We start from the raw sequence: 22,807 nt of genomic DNA on the forward strand, positions 1-22,807 counted from the left end.
CGAAAACCTTCTCCAGAGTGCTCAGGAGCTCAGACTGGGCCAAAGGTTTACCTTCCAACAAGACAATGACCCTACTCACACAGCTTAAATAACGAAGGAGTGGCTTCTCAACAACTCTGTGACTGTTCTTGAATGGCCCAGTCACAGCCCTGACTTAAACCCAATTGAGAATCTCTGGAGAGACCTAAAAATGGCTGTCCACCAACGTTTACCATCCAACCTGACAGAACTGGAGAGGATCTGCAAGGAGGAATGGCAGAGGATCCTCAAATCCAGGTGTGAAAAACTTGTTGCATCTTTCCCAAAAAGACTCATGGCTGTATTCGATCAAAAGGGTGCTTCTACTAAATACTGAGCAAAGGGTTTAAATACTTAGGACCATGTGATATTTCAGTTTTCCTTTTTTAATAAATCTGCAAAAATGTCAACAATTCTGTGTTTTTCTGTCAACATAGGGTGCTATGTACATTAATGAGGTAAAAAATGAACTTAAAGGATTTTAGCAAATGGCTGCAATATAACAAAGAGTGAAAAATTTAAGGGAGTCTGAATACTTTCCGTCCCCACTGTATCATTTTTGAAGGCCCTTCATATTTCTAAACACATAGCATGTACATATCAAGAATTACAATCCAAAATAAATTCTACTGCAGAAATGGTAAACAAAAAAAAGCATTACCTGTGCTTTTAGTAGTATCCACAGAGGAGAGCACTGGTCCAGGCAGCAGGCAGGGATGTGCTTAGCGACAGCAATAGTAATTATCCAGGCAACAGGCAGGAATATTGTCTATAGTCAGCACAAGGATATTGTCAGCACAGCACAATCCATAGAAATTGTCCAGGCAGAGTCAGCCAGCACAGCCATAATATTAGTCCTGGTACACTGTTACCTGCAGACACTCATTATTGTACCGCTCTCCAGCCCTTCATAAACATACTACCTCTTGCTATAGCTAATTATTTGCATAGTCCAGGTAGCGGTGTGGTCCGTTCATGCGGCAGGCAGAGGCATGATGGCAGTAAGTCAGCAGCAGGCTGAGGGCCGCAATCAGGCTTTGACCCACCCAAATCTCTATGAAGCCTCCGGACTTCAGACCCTAATCCAAAAATTCTGAAACCCGGAGAATATAAAAAAAAATTGTTTTCTCCATCCGGAAAAACAATTCTGCAGCCCCTCACATATGTGAGACCCCTGTGTACTACAGTAGCAGGGCAACAGATCAGTCCAAGTGGTAGGCAAAAGCATAGTCCATAAAACCGGCCAGGGTCAGTTCACGTGCAAGCAGTCCAAGCGGTAGGCAGTAGCGTAGTTGATAAAACAGGCCAGGGTCAGTTCACGTGGAAGCAGTCCAAACGGTAGGCAGAGGCATAGTCACAAAACAGGCCAGGGTCAGTTCACGTGGAAGCAGTCCAAACGGTAGGCAGAGGCATGGTAAAAAAACAGGCCAGGGTCAGTTCACGTGGAAGGCAGTGGCATGGTTATTTGGGGAAGCATGGAAAATGGTCAGCACAGATGATGGAAATAGTTAAAAATATGGGCTAATAATTTAGGGATGTATGATAAGGTTGGAAGCATTCACCAATGCAAAGGCTGGGTTGGGAGGGACACTGGGGACAACGGTAGCTGGTATCTTTTCGAAATCCTCTTTTGCTGCACACGTGACATTTTTGGCCGTCTTCAGCCTGCTTCAAATGGTGGTATGTGGAAGGGGAAGTGGCGCTCATGAAGTCGCCTAACAGCATCAGAGCGAAGGTCTTGTGGGGGGGGTCTTTGTTGATAGATGAGGGACGTGACACCTTCTTCTATGAATTTTAGGAAGGGGCGGGGCTTTCCGTGGATTTAGTGTAGACTACGTGGGAATTATAAATGGCCAAATGGATGAGATAAATTGCTACCTTCTTGTACCAGATTCGGGACCTCCTTATTGACAAATAGGGCTGAATCATTTGATCATTGAAATCCACCCTCCCATGTAGAGATTATAATCTTGGACACATGTTGGCTTTTCAATGGGACCTTGCCTTCTTTGAACCTCAATTGTAGTGTCGTCATGGATGGTGGACAACATGTGCACGTCCCTTTTATCCTTCCACCTCAAGGCCAGCACTTTGTTAAATCTCAGTGTTGCTCTTTCCCCCCTTCGCAGCTTTTTGTTAGCTAGAGATTGTGGGAAGCCCTTCCTATTCTTCCTGGAGGTTCCGCAGGCCAGGGTTTTTGCGATGTATAAGTGTTTGAAAAGGGGCAGGCTGGTGTAGAAGTTGTCAAGGTATATGCGATATCCTTTGTTCAGAAGGGGGTATGCCAGGTCTCATACAATCTTTCCAGTTGTGCCCATGTAGGCCAGGCACTCCAGGGGGCTGGAGCTGGGAATCTCTTCCTTCATATATGCGGAACGCATACAGATATCCTGTGGCTCTCTCACAGAGCTTGTAAAATTTTACTCCGTATCTGGCCCTTTTGCTAGGAATATATTGCTTCATTCCTAGCCAGCCTGAAAAGGGTACCAGGGACTTGTCGACACATATATTCTGATCGGGGACATAAATTTCTTTTCCCAACAATTTGCAGAACTTTATCAGTGGGCAAATTTTATATAACTTGTCGTAATTTGGATGATTGAGGGGAGGGCACTGGGTGTTGTTGCTGAAATGAAGAAAGCGCATTATCATCCCGTATTGGGACCTGGACATTACGGCAGAATAAATGGGCATGTAGTGGATGGGGTTGGTGGACCAATAGGCATGTCCTTCATTTTTTTTTTTTGCAAGCCCCATGGTTATGGTGAGGCCCATAAACAATTTGAACTCCTCCAAATTCAGATCTCTCCACTCAAACGGATGGGCATATGATGATTGGGGGTTGTTGGCAATATACTGCAGGGAATATAAATTTGTCTGGTCCACAATGAATTGCAGCAAAGCGTCGGGCAAAAACAGATAAAAAAAATTAATCACTGTGAAATTTTGGGTGGTGGCCTGCACACCTGGCTGTGCTGTGAAAGGGGGAATAATTGGTGATCCCGAGTCGGAAGGCAGCCATGTTGGGTTGGCAAGACCATCTGGCATGTATGTAGAGGCCCTGGCTCTTGGGGGACGTGACACTCCAGCAGTTGGGGTATTTGAATTCCCTGTGCTGGTACTCAGGCGTGATGTGGCAGCACTGGTACTGGGCCTGGGCATTCATTCCTGGGCCTTCGTTCCTGGGCCTATCGCCGGTGGCAGCTCTGGTACTGGGCATTTGTTTCTGGGGCCTATTGCTGGTGGCAGTGCTGGTACTGGGCCTGGGAACTTGTTCTTGGGGCCTATTGCTGGCGGCAGCTCTGGTACTGGGCCTGAGACTATAATCCTGGTTACTGGCAGCTGCCTGGTTTCCAGGGTGCTGTGCCCTTTTAGGAGGGACCCATTCTTCCTCCGAATCATTTGCAGATCCACTATTCTCAATCGGTTCAAATGCCGAATTTGATTTGGAACCAAAATTGGAATCTGATGAGAACTCGACGCTGCTCTCCTCAGTCATGGAGAGGATCTGGAACGCCTCCTCACTAGAATAAAATCTTTTGGATGTGACGCTGATGGCTGTGCGATGGGTGGCAGGTGATGTTCACTGTTAGGTGATGATGGTGTGACAGGCAATGGTCACTGATGGGTGACAGGCTACGGACGGTGATGGGTGCACCACTGAAGGCCACTGATGGGTGACGGCTGACGGTCACTGATGGGTGGCAGGGCACGGTCACTGATGGGTGACGGGTGCACCGCTGATGGTGACAGGTGACGGTCACAGTTGACGGTCACTGATGGGTGCACCGCTGACGGTGACTGATGGGTGACGGTCACTGATGGGTAATGGGGTGACAGTTGACGATCACTGATGGGTGAAGGGTGACAGGGCACGGTCACTGATGGGTGAAGGGTGCACTACTGACGGTCACTGATGGGTAATGGGTGACGGTCACTGATGGGTGACGAGTGATGGTCACTGATGGGCGACGGTCACTGATGGGTGACGGTGACAGGTACTGATGGGTGCACCATTGACGGTCACTGATGGTAGTCTCTTATGTGACGGGGCACTTTATGGGGTGACTGTTGGGTGACAGATGACAATAGGGGGCGATGGGACAAGTGTTGTGCTTGTGCAGTACAATACAGACACAGATCGGTAACTCACTGTTCTGGCTCTTCTCTCCCCATACTGGAAACGGTGTGTGAGGAGAGAAGAGCTAGTAACAGCTAGTTACCGCTCTGTGTTTACATTTAGTGATTGGCTGTGAAAGGATCACAGCCGATTACGTGGTAAACAGCCGCCAGCCAATGGCTGTTTACCAGCGTCGGTGGCAAGCAGTGTTCCCGGGAACTGGGGCGGAACCAACTGTGACTGGCCGTGACTTCATCACGGCCGATCACATGGTAAACAGCCATGACCAATGGCTGTTCACCCCCCTCGGTGGCGAGTAGGTGTCTCCGTGACACGCCACCACTGAAGGAACAGGGATGCGTGCGCACAATCGCGCACATTCCCTGTTTAAATGGAGGGCCGTCATATGACGCCCTCCCAGAACGAGAGCCGCGCTGCCTGGCTTTCATATGACGGCCGGCAGTAAACGGTTAAAGGAATATTTCACTTTTATTGTTTCACTTTAAGCATTATTAAAATCACTGCTTCTGAAAAAACGTCCGTTTTTAAAACTTTTTTTGCATCGATACATGTCCCCTCGGGCAGGACCCAGGTCCCCAAACACTTTTTATGACAAGAACATGCATATAAGCCTTTAAAATTAGCACTTTTGATTTCTCCCATAGACGTTTAAAGGGTGTTCCGCGGCTTTCGAATTTGCCGCGAACACCCTAAATTGTTCGCTATTCGGCGAACAGGCGAACACAGCCACTGTAGGAACCTGTAGCTATGGCAGCGACAGATTCTTAACCTCATCTCGCCACACATACACATAAATGCAGCCTCTTGGCGGGTAGGCTTTAACGCAGAGGCGCTGCATATATGCAGCCCTACGTAAACATATTGCTGTGTTGAGTGCGCACTCCCTGCATGCACCGGCACAGTAACCAGCGGATACCATAAATCTCCTGATGCATAATTGCAATCGGGAGCTTTCTTATCACGTGACTGCCGTTGACAGTAGCAAGCCTTCACCTCCTGGCATTTAGAACCTCTGAAAATGGTGGATGGCAGCAGTGGGAAGGGGTTAAAGGAATTATCACCAGTTTGCAGATAAAAAACTGGCAGTAATTAAGACCATATCTGAGCTTGCCTAGAGAGGTATGCTATTGGTCAGAGTGGGGCATGTCAATGCTTGTAAACGGTCATATGTGACAGCTTCCCACACAGGGCTCTATCTCCTGGCTGAAAGCTACATGTAAACAAAAGGGGGCACGATAGTAGCAAGGTCATTATCCAAATATAGCATTACCTATATTTGGGAAATTACTTGAGTCACTGTATGTACATGTACATCGCTCTAAGGCAGTATCTCTTACCCTGCTGCTCCAAAAAGCCTCTATCCCATGTGGTGGGTGCGAGCCCTGTATGCAAACAGATACTTAGAAGAAAAGAAGGCTGGACAGCCGCACTCCTATGCAATTTCTTTATTCAAGTGCCGGCTACAAAGGTGAACTACAGGTATCAGCTTACATGTTTCACACCAAGGTCGGGTGCTTACTCATAGCGTCACTGTATGGGTGGAGCCAGATGGGGGATTGAGAGACTAGTTTCCAGGCTTACTTTGGTTGAATGCAGTTGGTGAATTCAAAAGCTATTAGACTGAGTAGTGGCCATTAATCCACCCACTGCCCTAGTTTCCAGTCAGGCTCCAACCACCACACTACAAAACTCGTGGCTGGGAGGGAGAGAGGGGTATCCATTATGGCTGGGCACCAATATATTCATGTACTGACAGGTATATGAATCAGGTGAAAGCACTGACAATTTCTGTGCTGCAGCCCATCAAAATTTTAAAAAGGTATCTATGACGCCCTATATGAATTCCCCTATGGTGTATTTGTTGAAAATATTGTTTCCAAGAATTGCATTTTACATCTCTTGCTACAAAAAAAAATTCCACCAAAAAAAAAAAAAAAACGGTCAGACTACAAATTATGTATATTTGACATGTAAAATACACATTGATGCACCACACCAACTGAATGTATCCAAGTATTTTTCTGCCCATTCATTGGGTTTTACTTTTCAAGGAATTGAAAGGGTCAATAAACCCTCATATGAAAAGGAGGCCCACATTAAAAAAGAATTAAAACACAAAGCTTTTTTTTTTTTTTATGAGATATACTTTACACAAAAGGGTTACATTTTAAATGGGAAATCAACTTGTAAGCTTCCAAGCAATTGCTTGATCATTTGTTCACTGGGATTGGACCTATCCATGTCTCAGTACAATATTTTTTTATTTTCGTTACATAGTCAGTTAGCATTAACACATCAGAACCAGTCTGTTTAATGTAGTTTAAGGCCTCATGCACACGAGACGCTGTTAAACGCGCGTTCAGAGGCAGTTGGACACTTTTTTCAACTGCCCCTGAACTCATTCAATGTTATCCTATGTGTCCATGTACACAGTCTAGTTTTTTGGCGTTTTTAGGCAGTTGCATTTAACCTCGTTTTTCCAGAAGCAAAAAAAATGGGTTCAGACGCAAAAGTTTTCCACGTTTCAGACGCCAAATGCGGCTAAACGCCGGTATCGCGGTTAGCTGCGTTTGTGTTTATAAGTGTTTTTAAAGGACCAGAAAACACAGAAATATGATGGTAAACGTTAAAAAGCAATAAAAAAAAGTTTAAAATGTTGTAATTACTTTAGATAATTCATAGAGCATATATACTCCTTGATGCAATGCAATACACCACTAGCATTGCTGCTAGCAAAATTTTCTTTGGAATTTGACAGATATGTTCTGATTTGAACAAGAGGGGACCCTACCATTAATCTTGACCCCCAACTTGATCAAACATTATTTTTTATGAATTTGAAGTATTCCATTTTGCCCTTGTCAAGTTTATGTTAATAATATTCCATTAACTCAACTTTTTTAGGTAGCTTAGACAATGATTCAGGAATGTCTGTACGTCTTGTCCCCCAACCCTTCATCCAATTTCTAATCTAATCAGTGACTACACCTAGTCTGTAATGTTCTACTGTTTGCACTTTTTGGTAAATTCACCATAGAGAGAGAATGCTCTTTAAATTTTTTTTAGAATTTTATATTTTCATGTTTGAAAAAATTTGTTTAATAAAGAAATTTGTTAATTAAAAATTTGTGGCCCTGAATATTATGTGTGTGGTTATGTTGAAATTTAATTATTTTTCAAATGCAAATCACAATACCAAAGCTGATAGAGCAATTTTGTGTGTTTCAGTGGCCATGTGAAAGACAGCCATTTTGACACAGTCAAATGACTCAAATTAAAAATAAAAATTTAGGAGAAAAAATTTAGGGAAAGAAATAATCCTTTATTGAAACTTAACTAGGATCACAATAACATTCAAGAATTTTAATAACTTCAAGCTTGTAATCAGACCATATATGAGAATCCTGCCAAGGGCACGCTACCAACAGGTGAAACAAAATATTCTGCAAAATTGTTTCGAATTGTAATTACTCTGCTTGTAGGGCGTAGGTCCATATGTTGAATGTTCTGATTGGGGTTCGGAGGTGCAGGATCTGTGGATATTCATGTTCAATTACAAAGTTATGGAGAACACAGCAGGTGAGTACTACTTTGATAGCGTTTTCAACATCTAACTGCATAGTACTTAGTAGTACCCGCCATTTTGCTGAGCAAATTCCAAACGCACATTCAACGACTCGTCTTGCGTGACTGAGTCTGTAATAGATTTTTTTTTTTTTTTATGGCCATGTCCTTGGCCACTGTATGGTCTCATTATATTTTCTGAAAGGCTGAATGCCTCATCAGCCACAATGACAGCAGGTAGTATGGGCTCTGTAGTGTTGGGAAGAGGCCTCCAAGCCGGAATTCCAAAGCAACCTTCATTTATGTGACGGCTCATGGCCGATTCTCTAAAAATCCAAGAATCCCCTTGACTGCCGTATGCTCCAACATCAACACATATACATTTAGATTTGGCATCTGCTAGTGCAAGCAACACTATAGAAAAATATTTCTTATAATTAAAGTACACGGAGCCCGACTTCGGTGGCTTTTTGACGCGTATGTTTGCCGTCCAACGCTCCGATACAGTTTGGGAAGTTTGTTTCGTCCCAAAATTAGTTTATTATGTTCTACCACATACACTCTGTTGGAACTGGCATTACCTCGCCGTGTAGCACCTCTCATAGCATAGTGCAGGTTTCTCGTGCGACTTTAGAAACAGTGGAAACACCCATTAAAAAATAATGATGCAGAGATGCGTATGATTGACCCGTTGCCAGAAACCTAAATGAAAAAAATGTATTTCATATAATGTGTTTTATTAATAAAATCTAAAAATATTTATTATTCATATTTTCAAAAATTAATACCGTATATAAATATATTGTCAAAATAAATTTGCAAAAAAAAAAAAAAAATAATTAAAAAATATGAAATTACATACACAATTTTTTTTAAAAAAGTCAAAAATATATTAATCTAATAATATTTAACTATAAAAAAAATGTAAAAAATATTGCAAATAGAGATTAGATATAGTAAAAAAAATGGAGTTAACGTTTAAATAGGCATTAAAAAAAACAAAACTTTTTTATAATTTTTAAAAGGTATATGTCACGGAACGTCCCACACTCCGCTTGAGTGCTTCCGTCAGTATACCACTTCCTTGTAGTCTGGATACAGATATCAGATATTCCAACCGCTCTGAGCACAAAACAAGGCGACACTTGCTTAGATGCTAACATGGACTAACTTTATATGAACCAGAAGACAGTCTTATATACAGGAGAAGATGAGGTTCCCCCTCCTGCTCATATTACTCTAACAATACAAATGAAACCTAATTAACATGAGCTAGTTTACTAAATCATTTACCCAGACCAGATGAATCAGAGACATGACCTGTAGGACACAGACTTGTGGGCACCGAGCTTCACACAGTAACAGAGTTAATTATTATAAGTACAACCAGAGGACATTTTCTCACAATAGCAGAAGCTCCAATAGGTGTCGGCCAGTCTCCTACATTGTATAGAGGACAATGTGATCAGCTCAGTCAATTAACATGTTGAGTTCAGAATCAATCAAACCAAGAATAGTCTCTACATACATCCTGGGAGATATTGTGGACAAATATTACTGTCCCATTTTAAGTAGTCCAAGATATATTTTCTCACTCACACTGTGCCAGTATGGCACAGGGTGACTTAGACATAAGAGGTGTATGGGGAGCTGAAACAAGGGCATCCCCTACTTAACAAGAGATTCTGAGTTCCACGGGCCCTCCCGTCACAGTATATTAGTTGGGGGTAGGTTTAGGGTTAGCGGTTAGGGTTAGGATTCGGTATATTTTAAAAAGTAATTAAAAATATAATACTACCATATACAGCTGAAAAAAAAAAAACAATATATTAATCAATCTATATTTCAGAATAAAAAATATAAAAAAATTGCACAAAAAATTATAATATATTATAAAAAAATATAACAAACGTTTATATTTGCTTAAAATGAACACATTTTTTTTTTATGAAAAAAAAAATGTTTTAATCTTTTTTTTTAATTAATTAGTGAAAATATTTAAAAAATTGCCACAAAACAATGTTCTATATTTTAAAAAATTGGATTAACGTTTACATTTGCTTGAAAGAGACATTTTTTTTTTTTAATAGCGGACAGACAAAAAAATTCATCTGTACCTCTATAGATATTTATTTTCTAAATATATGCACATACCTGATCGTCACCAACAGACGTTCCTCTGGTGACACACTGTTTCTCATATTGGTGCAGGTCAGACCGGGTCGTACTTTTTCTAAGAGCAGATCAAAATGTGACAATGGACATCCGGGTAAAATTAAAAAAAACTTGCCGTGGTAGGTACGCAGCTGTACATACATATTTGTGAAATATCCAACGGACATTCGCTGTGCCATCAATGGATGGGTCCAATATCGACGAGCTCTGACTCTGGACCTGGCCTCTCACGCAATTTGCGACAACGTTGCAGCCTCATCAAGAGCAACATCAGGAGCATTTCATGACATATGTTCAATATGGGATCCATTTCCAAAAAAAAAAAAAAAAACCACAGACAAGAGAGGAAAATGCAAGTATACAACTGCTCTCTCTGCTGCTGCTGCTCAGTCTGATCAAAATGGAAGAAATAGTTAAAATAACATGCTTTCTGAGTTTGGGGAGGGTCTTATGTTATAAAAGCTTCTAGACGCAAACGCGGCTAAACGCGCGTTTCTAAACGCCGGTTTCAGCTTTTAAAAACGTGTTCAGCAGAGTTTGCACTGGCATCTCGTGTGCATGAGGCCTAATACAATGCAACAGTTTGCTTTTTTGTGTTTAAATAAGTTTCACTTTAAGGTTTCCTGTCTTCCAGGGGACAAAGAACATATAGTATTGTGTCCTATCTTTCTTAGTTACATCATTAGTCTGGTTGAAAAAAAAAAAAAGACACAAGTCCATCTAGTTTAACCAATAAGTGCCAAGATTAGCCACGTGGTCAGACAGGGCACCATCCCTCCCCCACAGCTGTACGACCATGCAGCTAGCAAAGAGATGAATAACGGAGGTCTGACAGATGGCGCTAGTCTCCAGCTTGCCTGAGACCAGCGCCATCACTAGACAGGTGGGGGTGGAGCAGCTCAACTAAACTATGCTCTGCTCTTTAATAGCAGAGCACAACTCACAGCATGTGCTGCACTGATTGTATAGATGTGAGGCGAGGAGGTGGGAGAACAGGGCTCCAGCTCCATTACACTGACCATGCCACCACCACACAAAAGTAAAGCCCCCAAATGCGGTTCATGGAAAAAACAATTATTTTCTTTATACATTTTTTTCTTGACCACAATTATATCTTTTAAGAGTCATGAGCGTTCTTTAAGTTGTTTAACAGTATCAGTATTGGAATGTACAGTTGTTCCACAGAAGCTCTTTTGTGTATTGTAGCCTACATAATGAGCTTTGTGTTTCATATATTTGCACTGTTCAACAAAACACATGTAGTCCAAATCTTGCTGCAGCATCCATGCATCCAATTTGGAGAGAAAAGCTTGAGGGCAGGTGAGTTTTGCACTTGTACAGTGGTATCTGATGGTCATTGATCCACAAGCATCTGCCTCCAAAGAAATGACCAGATTCACTGCATTTTACATTTAAACAGAATTGGTAAGATCACAAAGTACATTCATGAAAACCACCATGAAGTCTGTAAAAAGATAAAAATCTAAAAGGTATTACCCTCGTCTCTAACAAGCCTAGCATGCAAGAATACAAAGATGATCTGCATGTGGTCATTACTTCAAAAGCATGCGACAGCTGTCAATGGGCATTGACAAGTTATCTGAAAGCAGTGTGAATACCAAAATTATTCTGGAAGTGTGGCTTACTTCTGAGTTTTGGAGATCAGCTAATGTACACACTGTAGCCTATTCAGATACCAAAAACAATAAACTGTTAAAGTTATATTGGGAGACCTAAACAGCTCTGCTGACAGAATTAAAAAAAAATGGTCTTTTTGGAACATCAGAGCAACTAGCAAGCAAAAAAATGGTGGTTAAGTGGTTAGCACTTCCTCTTAGCAGCACTAGGGTCGATGGTTCGAATCCCAACCATGGCACTACCTGCACAGAGTTTGCATGTTCTCCCTTTGCCTCCGTGGGTTACCTCCCACACTCCAAAGACATGCTGGTAGGTTATCTAGAACTATATCTATAGATATATATAATAAAGTTTTACTATTATTCACTCACTTTTGATCGTGGTCCTGGGACCTCTGTCTTCATTAGTGGACCATCGTATTCAAAATCAACATTCTTCTTGGCAGCAGCTTGACTGATGTATCGGCAACCTGAAAAAGAGGTATGTCACTGCAATCTTCATGTATTGCATGAAATTCTGAACTTGATATCAAAAGTTGAAGATGGGGGAAAAAAAATAAAAACATTTGACAACTTTTAACACAAAGGCAAATTGTTAGGTTTAAAAAAAAAAAAAAAAAAAAACAGAAACCTTCTTAACCACTTGCCCACTGGACACTTAAACCCCTTCCGAACCAGGCCAATTTTCAGCTTTAAGTGCTCTCACATTTTGAATGAAAAATTACTCATGCAAAACTGTAAATAAGAAAGGAATGTGGGGCTTTAAATGAGGCAATTAACTTTTGGAGGTAGAGTTGTTAGTAAACATTGTTTATTAGTAATAATGGTATGAAACAAGTAAAAAAATATATTTTTATTTATATATATATATATTACACACATGCATGGACATGATGGATACAAATGTTTCAGCTTGGCAGCACATGAGAAGTATTGAATATTGGTAAGAAGGAATAAATACTAATATATAACATGTCATAGAAAAAGCATTTTTGCAATAAGGTGAAAAATATCAATCTCGAGCATGATTAATTGTAGATATAATACAGGATATTGCCTATTGACAGGCATGGGTACACCATATGCAACAGAGCTGCTACAGAAACAAACAAAGATACACATACACATAGATAGTTACATAGTACTCAATGAATTTTAAATTTATGAAAGGTATGTATGGGCCAGTAACTAGATCGTGAGCCAGACTTGGCTGGGCACCCCATGGAAACTCGAAGTGCGTTTCATGGCTATATGCCATTCATCAGGAGTTGGGTACAGAAATAAACTGTAAATACAAATGGATATGTAGTATTAGTTAATATATTCTACCCATAAGGGGAGGAAAAACCTCATGTGGAGAAAGGGATCTATACTCACAGATCGGCTAAAGCACTGTGTTGGGCTAGCATCAAGAGAGATGGGACCCCAAATTGGTTGTCTGTTACGGAGCTGAGGCAAGGGACCCCGCCCCAGCCAAGAAAACATCCACATAGCATGTTTGATCGCCACAACACATTCCACATGTGTGAGGATGATTGCAAGTGTAGTGTTCTGAAATTTATGATATTTATATATATATATATATATATATATATATATATATATATATATATATATATATATATATATTTGTAGTCAGAGTCTTCATTTGGAAATGCGATAATCCTAACTACCAAGACCTGAGGTGTGCCTTGGCCTGGCTGGTCAGTATGCCTAAAAGAGGGCATACCCTGAATAAGTATGTATGAAATGTAAATGAAATGATGAATATGGGGGAACGGGTGGGTGGGAACCCAGAAATGATCCGACGAAGGATCTGATGGAGGAGGAGGGATATATAGCCCTCAGACTCCTCCTACAAATACAGACTAGCCTGCGGCCAGCCTTCAACATATATATTCACTTTTATATAATACTTTCATATATTTTTTTCCCCCTATTTTCATATATATATATATATATATATATATATATATATATATATATATATATATATATATATATATATATATATATATACATACACTTTACTTGTTTCATACCATTATTACTAATAAACAATGTTTACTAACCACTCTAACTCCACAAGTTAAATTGGAGGTCCGCTGAAAAAAAAATATTAAAAGCCAGCAGCTACAAATACTGCAGCTGCTGACTTTTAATATATGGACACTTACCTGTCCAGGGAGCCCGCGATGTCGGCAGCCGAAGCCGATCTGTCCCTCGGCTCTCGGCAGCTGCCGCCGCCATCCTCGGTAAGGGAATAAGGAAGTGAAGCCGTGTGGCTTCACTTCCTGGTTCCCTACTGCGCATGCGTGAGTCGCGCTGCGCGTCCTCTCAGGTCCCTGCTGTGTCTCACAGAATACAGCGGGGGTGGAGCCGGAAGTGGCATAGGTCACCGCAAGCGCTGCGGTGAGCTATGCCAGAAAGTGGGAGCAAATACCTGTATTAGACAGGTATCTGCTCCCTCCTCCTCCCCCCTGAAAGGTGCCAAATGTGACACCGGGGGGGGGGAAATCCAAAAAGTGGAAGTTCCATTTTTGGGTGGAACTCCACTTTAATTGCCTCATTTAAAGTCCCACATTCCTTTCTTATTTACCTGATTTAGGGATGGAGGTACATTTATTGTGTCTCATATAAAATCCCAAACTCCCCCTCTTTTCATTGTCATGCAAAACCATAACCAAATGAAATTGTTGTCCTTTTTTCACACAAATAGAGCTTTATACTGATGGTATTTAATCGCCACTGGGTTTTTTTATTTTTTTGCACTATAAATGAAAAAGACCGAAAATATTGTAAAAAAATGCATTTTTCTTTGTTTTGGTTATAAAATTTTGCAATTTAGTAATTTTTCTTTATACATTTTGACCAAAAGTTATAATGCTACATATCTTTGGTAAAAATAACCCAAATAAGTGTATATTATTTGGTCTTTGTCGAAGTTAGAGAGAGTCTACAATCTATGGTGGCAATCAGTGAAAATGATCACACCTGATGTACTGACGGCCTATCTCATTTCTTGAGACACCAACAAGCCAGGAAAGTAAAAATACCCCCAAATGACCCCATTTTGGAAAGTAGACATTCCAATGTATTTAGTAAGAGGCATGGTGAGTTTTTTGAAGTTGTAATCATTTCCCACAATTGTTTGCAAAATAAAGATATTTTTCCCACAAAATTGTCATTACCAAGTTATTTCTCACACACACTGTATAAACATACTTACAACTACACCCCAAAACACATTCGGCTACTCCTCCTGAGTATGGCGATACCACGTGTGAGACTTTTACGCAGCCTGGCCACATAGAGGCCCAACATGCAAGTAGCACCTAAAGGTGTTCTAGGAGCATAAATTACACATATCATTTCCTGACAACCAATCACACTTTTGAAGGCCCTGGAGCACCAGGAAAATGGAGGATGGATGAGTCTGGCAGCAGCATTCACGATAGACTGAAGAGGGGATAGGTTGTGGAGAGGTAGGCCAATGAGGAGGGAGTTACAATAGTCAAGGCAAGAGATAACAAGGGAGTGAATAAGTTGCTTAGTGATGTCAACGGTTAGAAAGGGGCGTTATTTGGAGATGTTTTGGAGGGGAAGTCTGCACGATTTGGACAGTAATTGGATTTGGGGCTGGAAGGACAGGTCAGAGTCTAGTATTACACCTAGTGCCTTGGCATGAGGGGAGGGACTGATGGTTGTATTATTGATCTTGATGGAGAAGTCGGGGGGGGGGGGGGCATGGGCTGGAGGAAAAATTACGAGCTCGGTTTTAGAAAGATGGAGTTTGAGGAAGTGGTGTGCCATCCATGTTGCTATGTCAGTTGGTAAATTAGTAATGTGAGAGAAGACTGAAGGAGGTGAGGAGTAGAGAGATTTGTGGGTCATCAGCATACTGGAAGCCATGGGAGTTTATGAACAGACCAAGGGAGGAGGTGTAAATGGAGGAGAAGAGAAGGGGTCCAAGGACAGAACCTTGAGGTACCCCTACAGAAAGAGGAAGTGGAGAGGAGGAAACCGTTATAGGTCACACTGAAGGAGCGCTGTGATAGGTAGGAGGCGAGCCAAGACAGAGCAGAGTCTTGAAGGCCAAGAGAGTGGAGTTTTTTTTTTGAGAAGGAGGGGATGGTCAATGGTCTACCTATTACACTTTGTTAAGGCACTGTAGGGCACGGATAAGCACTGTAGTGGCGCTGATGTGGCATGGATGTGGCACGGATGGGCATGGTTATGGTACGGATGAGACATGGATGAGCACTGAGGTGGCATGAATGAGGCACAGATGGGCATAATTGAGGCACAGATGAGCACTGCTGCAGCCCCCCTCCTCTACTCGCACGCTGTACCAGACATGCATCATTGAACGGAGCGATCATGTGGTAAAGGGTCGCTGTCATTGGCCCTTTACCCCGATCCGCAATGCGCAGCTCAGCATGCTTTAATAGCACCTCGTATGTACTGTGATGTTGCGATTCCCAATGCGCATGTGCAGGAGTGATGTCATAGCAGCCCGGCCATTCAAGCAGGCAAAGAGACAGAACCCAGAAGGAAGAACGGGCAAATGCTTGGGACCCGTGACACCACAGCGCTGGAGGACACATTATGACAGGTAAGTTTGTCATAATGTGCTTGTATGCAGTGCTTTATGACAAAGGTCCACATGGGTGTCATAATTTACTGATGTTTACCCCCATCTGCAAGGGGCCAAATATTGTGTGCAAAGACCTGAGAAATGTTGAGTATAGGCGAGTAAAGGTGCGTAAGCATACATACACACACACACACACACACACACACACACACACACACACGTAAAATTCTTCTGCATTGCCGGTATTGAAATATATTTACGTAACCAGGTTATAGATGAATAAACATGTTTTTGCGGGTAAATTACTGCACTCAAAAGAAAAAAAATATATATTTTTGTTTAACTGCTCTGTACTCAACACTGTATTACTGATCTTTACTCAGTTGTATGCAATGTCCCATAGACAACAATGCATCTCATTTCAGATCAGTAAAAAATTCTGCATTTTTACTCCATGTGCAAGAGGCCTTAAAACTACAGGGGTAACTTTTCTAACTTTTAGCAAGTTTACTACTACTTTAAATTGTATTTAATTTTATTAAATGGATTAAAAAGTTATGGGGAGTATAGATCAAGTGAATTTAATCATTTAGGTATGATGCTATTGTGAGAGAATTTTATTAATGGGCCATTTCCAGGTTGTACAACAGAAAATGCAAGCTGGGTGAAAGATACATGAAGCAGTGTATATATTATAGCCCTTGGCACCAGCACCAAGAACAAGCAGCATACTATCATACTGGACAAAGGAACAGCTCATGTGGTGGCAATACTGTCATTGTATACGAATACATCTGCATTTGACTACTACAACTGCAATATGTGACAGTGATGACTGAGCATTTTATTTAGTTTTGGACAGAGTGGAAAATTCTATACAAATTTTTTTTTTTTTTTTTATACATTGCAAGGCAGCTGACAGAGCCCAGATCTAGCCTTGTACAGTACAGTAACAGTATTTTACTTCTTTAGGACTCATGCATATGGTCGCAAGAGGGTTGTAAAGTGTTGATAGTAATTTGTTGCCCAGGTGTCACAGGTGCAACATACAGCCCACTGCTAGCAGCCTGTCAAAATCAATAAAAGAATGAAACACACAGGAGCAGTGTGCAGATACTCTCACATTCAAACAGTACTTGCACATAGGGATGTATGCGCTGTCCTACTGGATAACGTTTTTTTTTTTCTCCCACTCACCGTAAAATCTCTCAGTGTTCATTGAAGGATGCAGCCCAGTAATATTCTTGACTGTGGGGTGATGGCGCCCACCTTCAGGATGACATTAGGAAGAAAATAAATAAATAAATCACAGAGCACTGTCTCTGGGCAGTCCATACTGGAGGCTACCCCTCCCCCCCCCCAACTGCTATAGGCATCTCAGGTAGAAAGCAGTACAGAAAGGAACATGAGGGAAAGGTGCTGTGTCCTTTAATGAATTCGCAGAAAGGGATATTATGGTGTGTGGAAAAAATATCCTATTTGCTCTTACACTCATTAAAGGACACAGTCCGATAATATTCTTGACCATAGGGATGTCCCAAACCAGTGACCAACGAGGGATGGGAAAACAGAACACACAACCCAACAGAGAAAAGCCCCAGGAAGAAAACCAGACCCTACAACGGCAGTCTGCAAAAACAAGAAGCCAAAACACGCAACTGAAGATGCCAACGGTAACTGAGTAAAACCCAGGAGCAGCTTCTCAACCTGAGACACCAACACTGGATGCCTAAAGTCCAAGATGCACAATCGCCCTAGTAGAGCGTGCCTCGACAAGAAAAAAGGGAGAGCCTGACCCCCTGAACAATGGCTGCCCAATCCAACATGAAACATTAGCCAAAGAAGTCACCAACATAAAATGTACGTTGAAGAGGTAGACAACGAAAGTGACTGTTTGGGAGAATCACTAGAGGAAGGACCCCAATGGTCACAAAATGAGGCCCCTGGACAGCTAACAGAACTAGGTTCAAGTCCCATGGCAGCACAGAGTCGCACTAGAAGAGTCATGTGACAAACCCCTGAATGAAGGTACGAAACAAGAAATGCACAGCCAGAGGGTGCTGAGAGACAACTGCAAGCGACCAAAATCCTGGCCTGCAATGGCACTCAGGGCAAGAAGCATATCAATGCTCCACAGGAAAAGACTAAAAAGCAAGACACCAAGACCGTGCATGGGACAACCCTGAGACTCATGCCACGCAATATAGGTCACCCAGGCACAATGGCAGATTTCCGATTATTTTGATACATTGTGAACTGAATATATATTTGAGATACAAGGATTTTATATCACATTGTGGGTTGGAGGCTCTGTAATGTGTAAAATATATAAATATATACACACACACACACACATATAAACACACACACACAGACATACACACACACACAGTGGATAGAATCACCCCGCTTTAAAGTAAATACATTTCGTTGCTTTGCAGCCTGAAATTAAGACAGAAAACCGTTTTTGTTTTATCCAGCTGTATTTACTGTAACTTATAACACTCACGTGAAAGATATAACACCAACATGTCAGAAAAAAATGAAATAATATTCAAAAACAGCATCACTGAGTTGGAATAAGGATCACCCCCCCCCCTCCTAAAAATGACTTGTAAACTCACTCAGGTGTAGCTAATCAGCGGTTGTCATTTTCATTAGCTCAGCATAAAAAGAGCTTTCCTGGTTGTCATTTTGATTAGCTCAGCATAAAAAGAGCTTTCCTGGAGCATTTCAGTCCCTGATAGTGCAACTGAAGCAAGCAATCAACTATGGGTGGCAAGGCACGGTCAAAAAATATCCGGAATAAAGTTGTGAACAGGCACAAGTCAGGAGATGGATACAAATCAAATTTCAAAGGCTTTATTAATGCCTAGAAACACAGTGAAGTGTATTAGGAAGTGGAAGGTATTTGGTACAACACAGACCCTCTCTGGATAAGGACGTTGCTCCAAACTGGATTAAAGAGCCAGGAGGAAACTGGTCAGAGAGGTTACCAAGAGGCCTACAGCAACTCTGAAGCAGTTGCAGGATTTTATGACAAAGTGTGTTCATTGTGTGCTTGTGACATCAATATCACAAATTCTCCACAAATGTGGCTTGTATGGGAGGGTTGCAAGAAAAAAAGCCACTACTCAAGAAAGGCCACATGCAGTGACGACTGAGCTTTTCCAAAACGCACCTTGTAGATTCTAGCCACTACTCAAGAAAGGCCACATGAACAAAAGGTGTTATGGTCAGATGAGACTAAAATTTAATTATTTGACCTCAACACCAAATAATATGTCTGGTGGAAATCCAATACAGCTCACCATCCAAATAACATCATTCCTACAGTACAGCTTGGAGGTGGTAATATCCTGTTATGGGGGTGCTTCTCTACAGCAGGGACCAAAGGAAAAATGGATGGGACTAAATACCTTTAAGGAAAATCTGCTGCCCTCTGCCAGAAAGTCAATGGGAAGAAGCTTTATCTTCCAACATGACAATTACCCAAATCACACAGCAAAAATGACCACACAGTGGTTGAAGGAGAAAAAGGCGAGTGTCCTTGCATGGCCTAGTCAGAGCTCAGACTTAAACCCCATTGAAAATCTGTAGAATGACTTGAAGACTGCCATCCAAAGGTCACCATCAAATTTACCTTAACTTGAGCAATTCTGCAAAGAAATGTGGACAAATATTGCAATTGCACTGTCTAGATGTTAAGTTAGTAGAGACATATCCCAACAGACTAAAGGCTGTAATTAACCGCTTGCTGACCAGCCGCCGTCATTATACTGCAGCAGCTCAGCACGATCCTGTGAACCGTCGTAGCTACATGTCGGCTCGCGGGATTGGGATAGCAGGTGCGCGTGGGAGGCGGGGTGCCGATGCTCGTGGCCGACGGTCGCGATGACCACCGGCAACGAGCGATCGCGAGCGCGAGGGACAGAACACGGAAGTGTGTGTGTGTAAACACACAAATCCCTGTTCTGTTCTGAGAGGAATGACAGATCGCGTGTTCCTATTAGCTAGGAATCACGATCTGTCACTTCCTCTAGTCAGTCCCCTCCCCCTTCAGTTAGAATCACCTCCCAGGGAACACATTTAACCCCTTGATCACCCCCTAGTGTTAACCCCTTCACTGCCAGTGACATTTTTACAGTAATGAATGCATTTTTATAGCACTGATCGCTGTATAAATGCCAATGGTCCCAAAAATGTGTCAAAATTGTCTGATGTGTCCGCCATAATGTCGCAGTCCGGATAAAAATCACAGATCGCCGCCATTACTAGTAAAAAAAAAAAAAAAAAATAATAAAAACGCTATAAATCTATCCCCTATTTTGTAGACGCTATAACTTTTGCACAAACCAATCAATATACGCTTATTGCGATTTTTACCAAAAATATGTAGAAGAATACATATCGGCCTAAACTGAGAAAAAACTTGCTTTTAAAAAAAAAAAGGGGGATATTTATTATAGCAAAAAGTACAAAATAGTGTTTTTTTTTCATTTATAGCGCAAAAAATAAAAACCACAGAGGCGATCAAATACCACCAAAGAAAGCTCTATTTGTGGGGAAAAAAAGGACGTCAATTTTGTTTGGGTGCAGCGTTTCAAGACCGCGCAATTATCAGTTAAAGCGACGCAGTGCCGAATCGCAAAAAATGGCCCGGTCATTCAGCAGCCAAATCTTCCGGTGCTGAAGTGGCTAAAGCAAAAGGCGGTTCAACAAAATACAGGCATACCCCACTTTTAAGTACACAATGGGGTTTATTTACTAAAGCTGGAAAGTGCAGAATCAGGCTCACTGCTGCATAGAAACCAATGAGCTTCTAACCCCAGATTGTTCGATTAAGCTTTGGTAATAAAACCTAGAAGCTCATTGGTTTCTATGCAGAAGTGAGCATGATTTTGCAATTTCCAGCTTTAGTAAATAAACCCCATTGTGTACTTAAAAGTGGGGTATGCCCGTACTGACACAAGTATCCATTTACATAAGGATCATTTTTCCAACTCAATGATGCCGCTTTTGTTTTTTGTTATTCTGATATGTTATTCTGATATGTTGGTGTTTCATTTGGATGTTATATGTTGCACCGAGTAAATACAGCTGGATAAAACAAAAACTGTGTCTGCCTTCATTTCAGGCTGCACAGCAACAATATGTGATTATTTTAAAGGGAGGTGATTCTTTACCAGTGTGTGTGATATATAGAGGTTTTATATATATATATATATATATATATATATATATATATATATATATATATATATATATATATATATATATATATATATATATATATATAAATATAACAGTCAATTTTTTTCTTAATGCTCTGTAATATCAAAGTACAGTCAAGGTGGACTCCTAATCCTCCACTAAAAATGATTACAAAAAAGATGGGACCAACGCTTCGATGCAGTTCTTCTTTACTTAAAGATTTCCAAAATACAAAAAGTAATTAGTCTAATCAGAAACTGTCATGAGTATTCTGAGGCACAGATTCTACTTTTTGAGAAATTATTTAATGTCGTACTGCATAACAATTATTTCCTGTTTAAAGAACAGTTTTTTATACAGCTAACTAGAGTTGCGATGAGCTCCAATGTTGCCCCGCCATACGCATGTTCATTCATGAATGATTTTGAACACAGGTATATTTTTATCAATGAAAATTGTGCCACCTGGTGGCGCTATATAGATGACATTTTTGTGATATGGCGGGGCAACATTGAATCAGTCAAAATGTTCGATGAAATACTCAATGGGTTTTCCCCGGATATTCAATTCAATTGGTGGTAATTCTGTTCCCTTTCTGGATACACGGGTCTATTTAGATCATGGCCGGATCGAGACGGATCTATACACTAAACCTACTGATAGGAATCAACTTCTTAAATTTGACAGCTATCATCCTCCCCATGTTTTTAAATCTATCATTTGGAGCTAACTTCTTAGGGTTGTACGTATTGTCAGTAATGAGGTAATTAGGAATATCAGACTTAGAGAAATGTGTTATAGGTTTAGAGAGCGGGGATACCCAGAGAGATTGATTGAACAGGAATTCAATAAAATCCAACAAACAGACATTACTTTGCAGGAAACAGAAACAGGTAAAACCAAGGATACCATTTGTATTCCAATTTCACAGTTATAGTGAAAAAATCTTTAACACAGTGAAAAAACACTGGCCACTTTTGAAGCAATCATATCTTCAAATAGATGAACTCCAGCAAATTCCCATGAAGGCATACCGGCGAAATAAAACACTAAGGGACACCTTGGTGCGATCGGAATTTAGAGCCAATATTCAGGAAACCTTTCCTCGCCAAAAAGCCCTAAGATTTCGCCAGGTGGTTATAACGAGCCTGACCCTCTCAATCAGGGTTCAGAGTGTAAAGGACATGGAGAAAGCAGCAGCTATTGCTTCATAACTGATCAAGTCTGGGCATCACCCCTGAGGGACACACCGGTTTACAGATCATCACAAGATCTTCTCTCAACTTCTACAGAATCCTATCGGCTGTTTGCCATACAAGCTTGTTTGACCCAATTGAACGTATGTTTCTTTGGGTTCAAACGTTCCGGTAAGCCTTCCTATTGCTGGTGGTGGTGTTCTTCTTATTTTAAGATTTCACGTGTATATGATCTATGTATGAAGTCACATACCCATAGAAGACT

General features: G+C 41.3%; 1 protein-coding gene across 3 annotated transcripts in view; it reads right to left on the reverse strand.

Annotated features, from left to right (window-relative positions):
* ABAT (4-aminobutyrate aminotransferase) overlaps positions 1-22,807 on the reverse strand; it is a 585,676-nt gene that overhangs the window by 309,631 nt on the left and 253,238 nt on the right. For all 3 annotated transcript variants that reach the window (XM_073632986.1, XM_073632985.1, XM_073632987.1), the window contains exon 3: positions 11,908-12,005. In XM_073632986.1, the coding sequence (XP_073489087.1) occupies positions 11,908-12,005 (98 nt within the window). The remainder of the gene's footprint in view (positions 1-11,907; positions 12,006-22,807) is intronic.

The sequence above is a fragment of the Aquarana catesbeiana genome, linkage group LG06 (genome assembly GCF_042186555.1).
Source record: "Aquarana catesbeiana isolate 2022-GZ linkage group LG06, ASM4218655v1, whole genome shotgun sequence".
NCBI classification, from domain to species: Eukaryota; Metazoa; Chordata; class Amphibia; order Anura; family Ranidae; genus Aquarana; species Aquarana catesbeiana.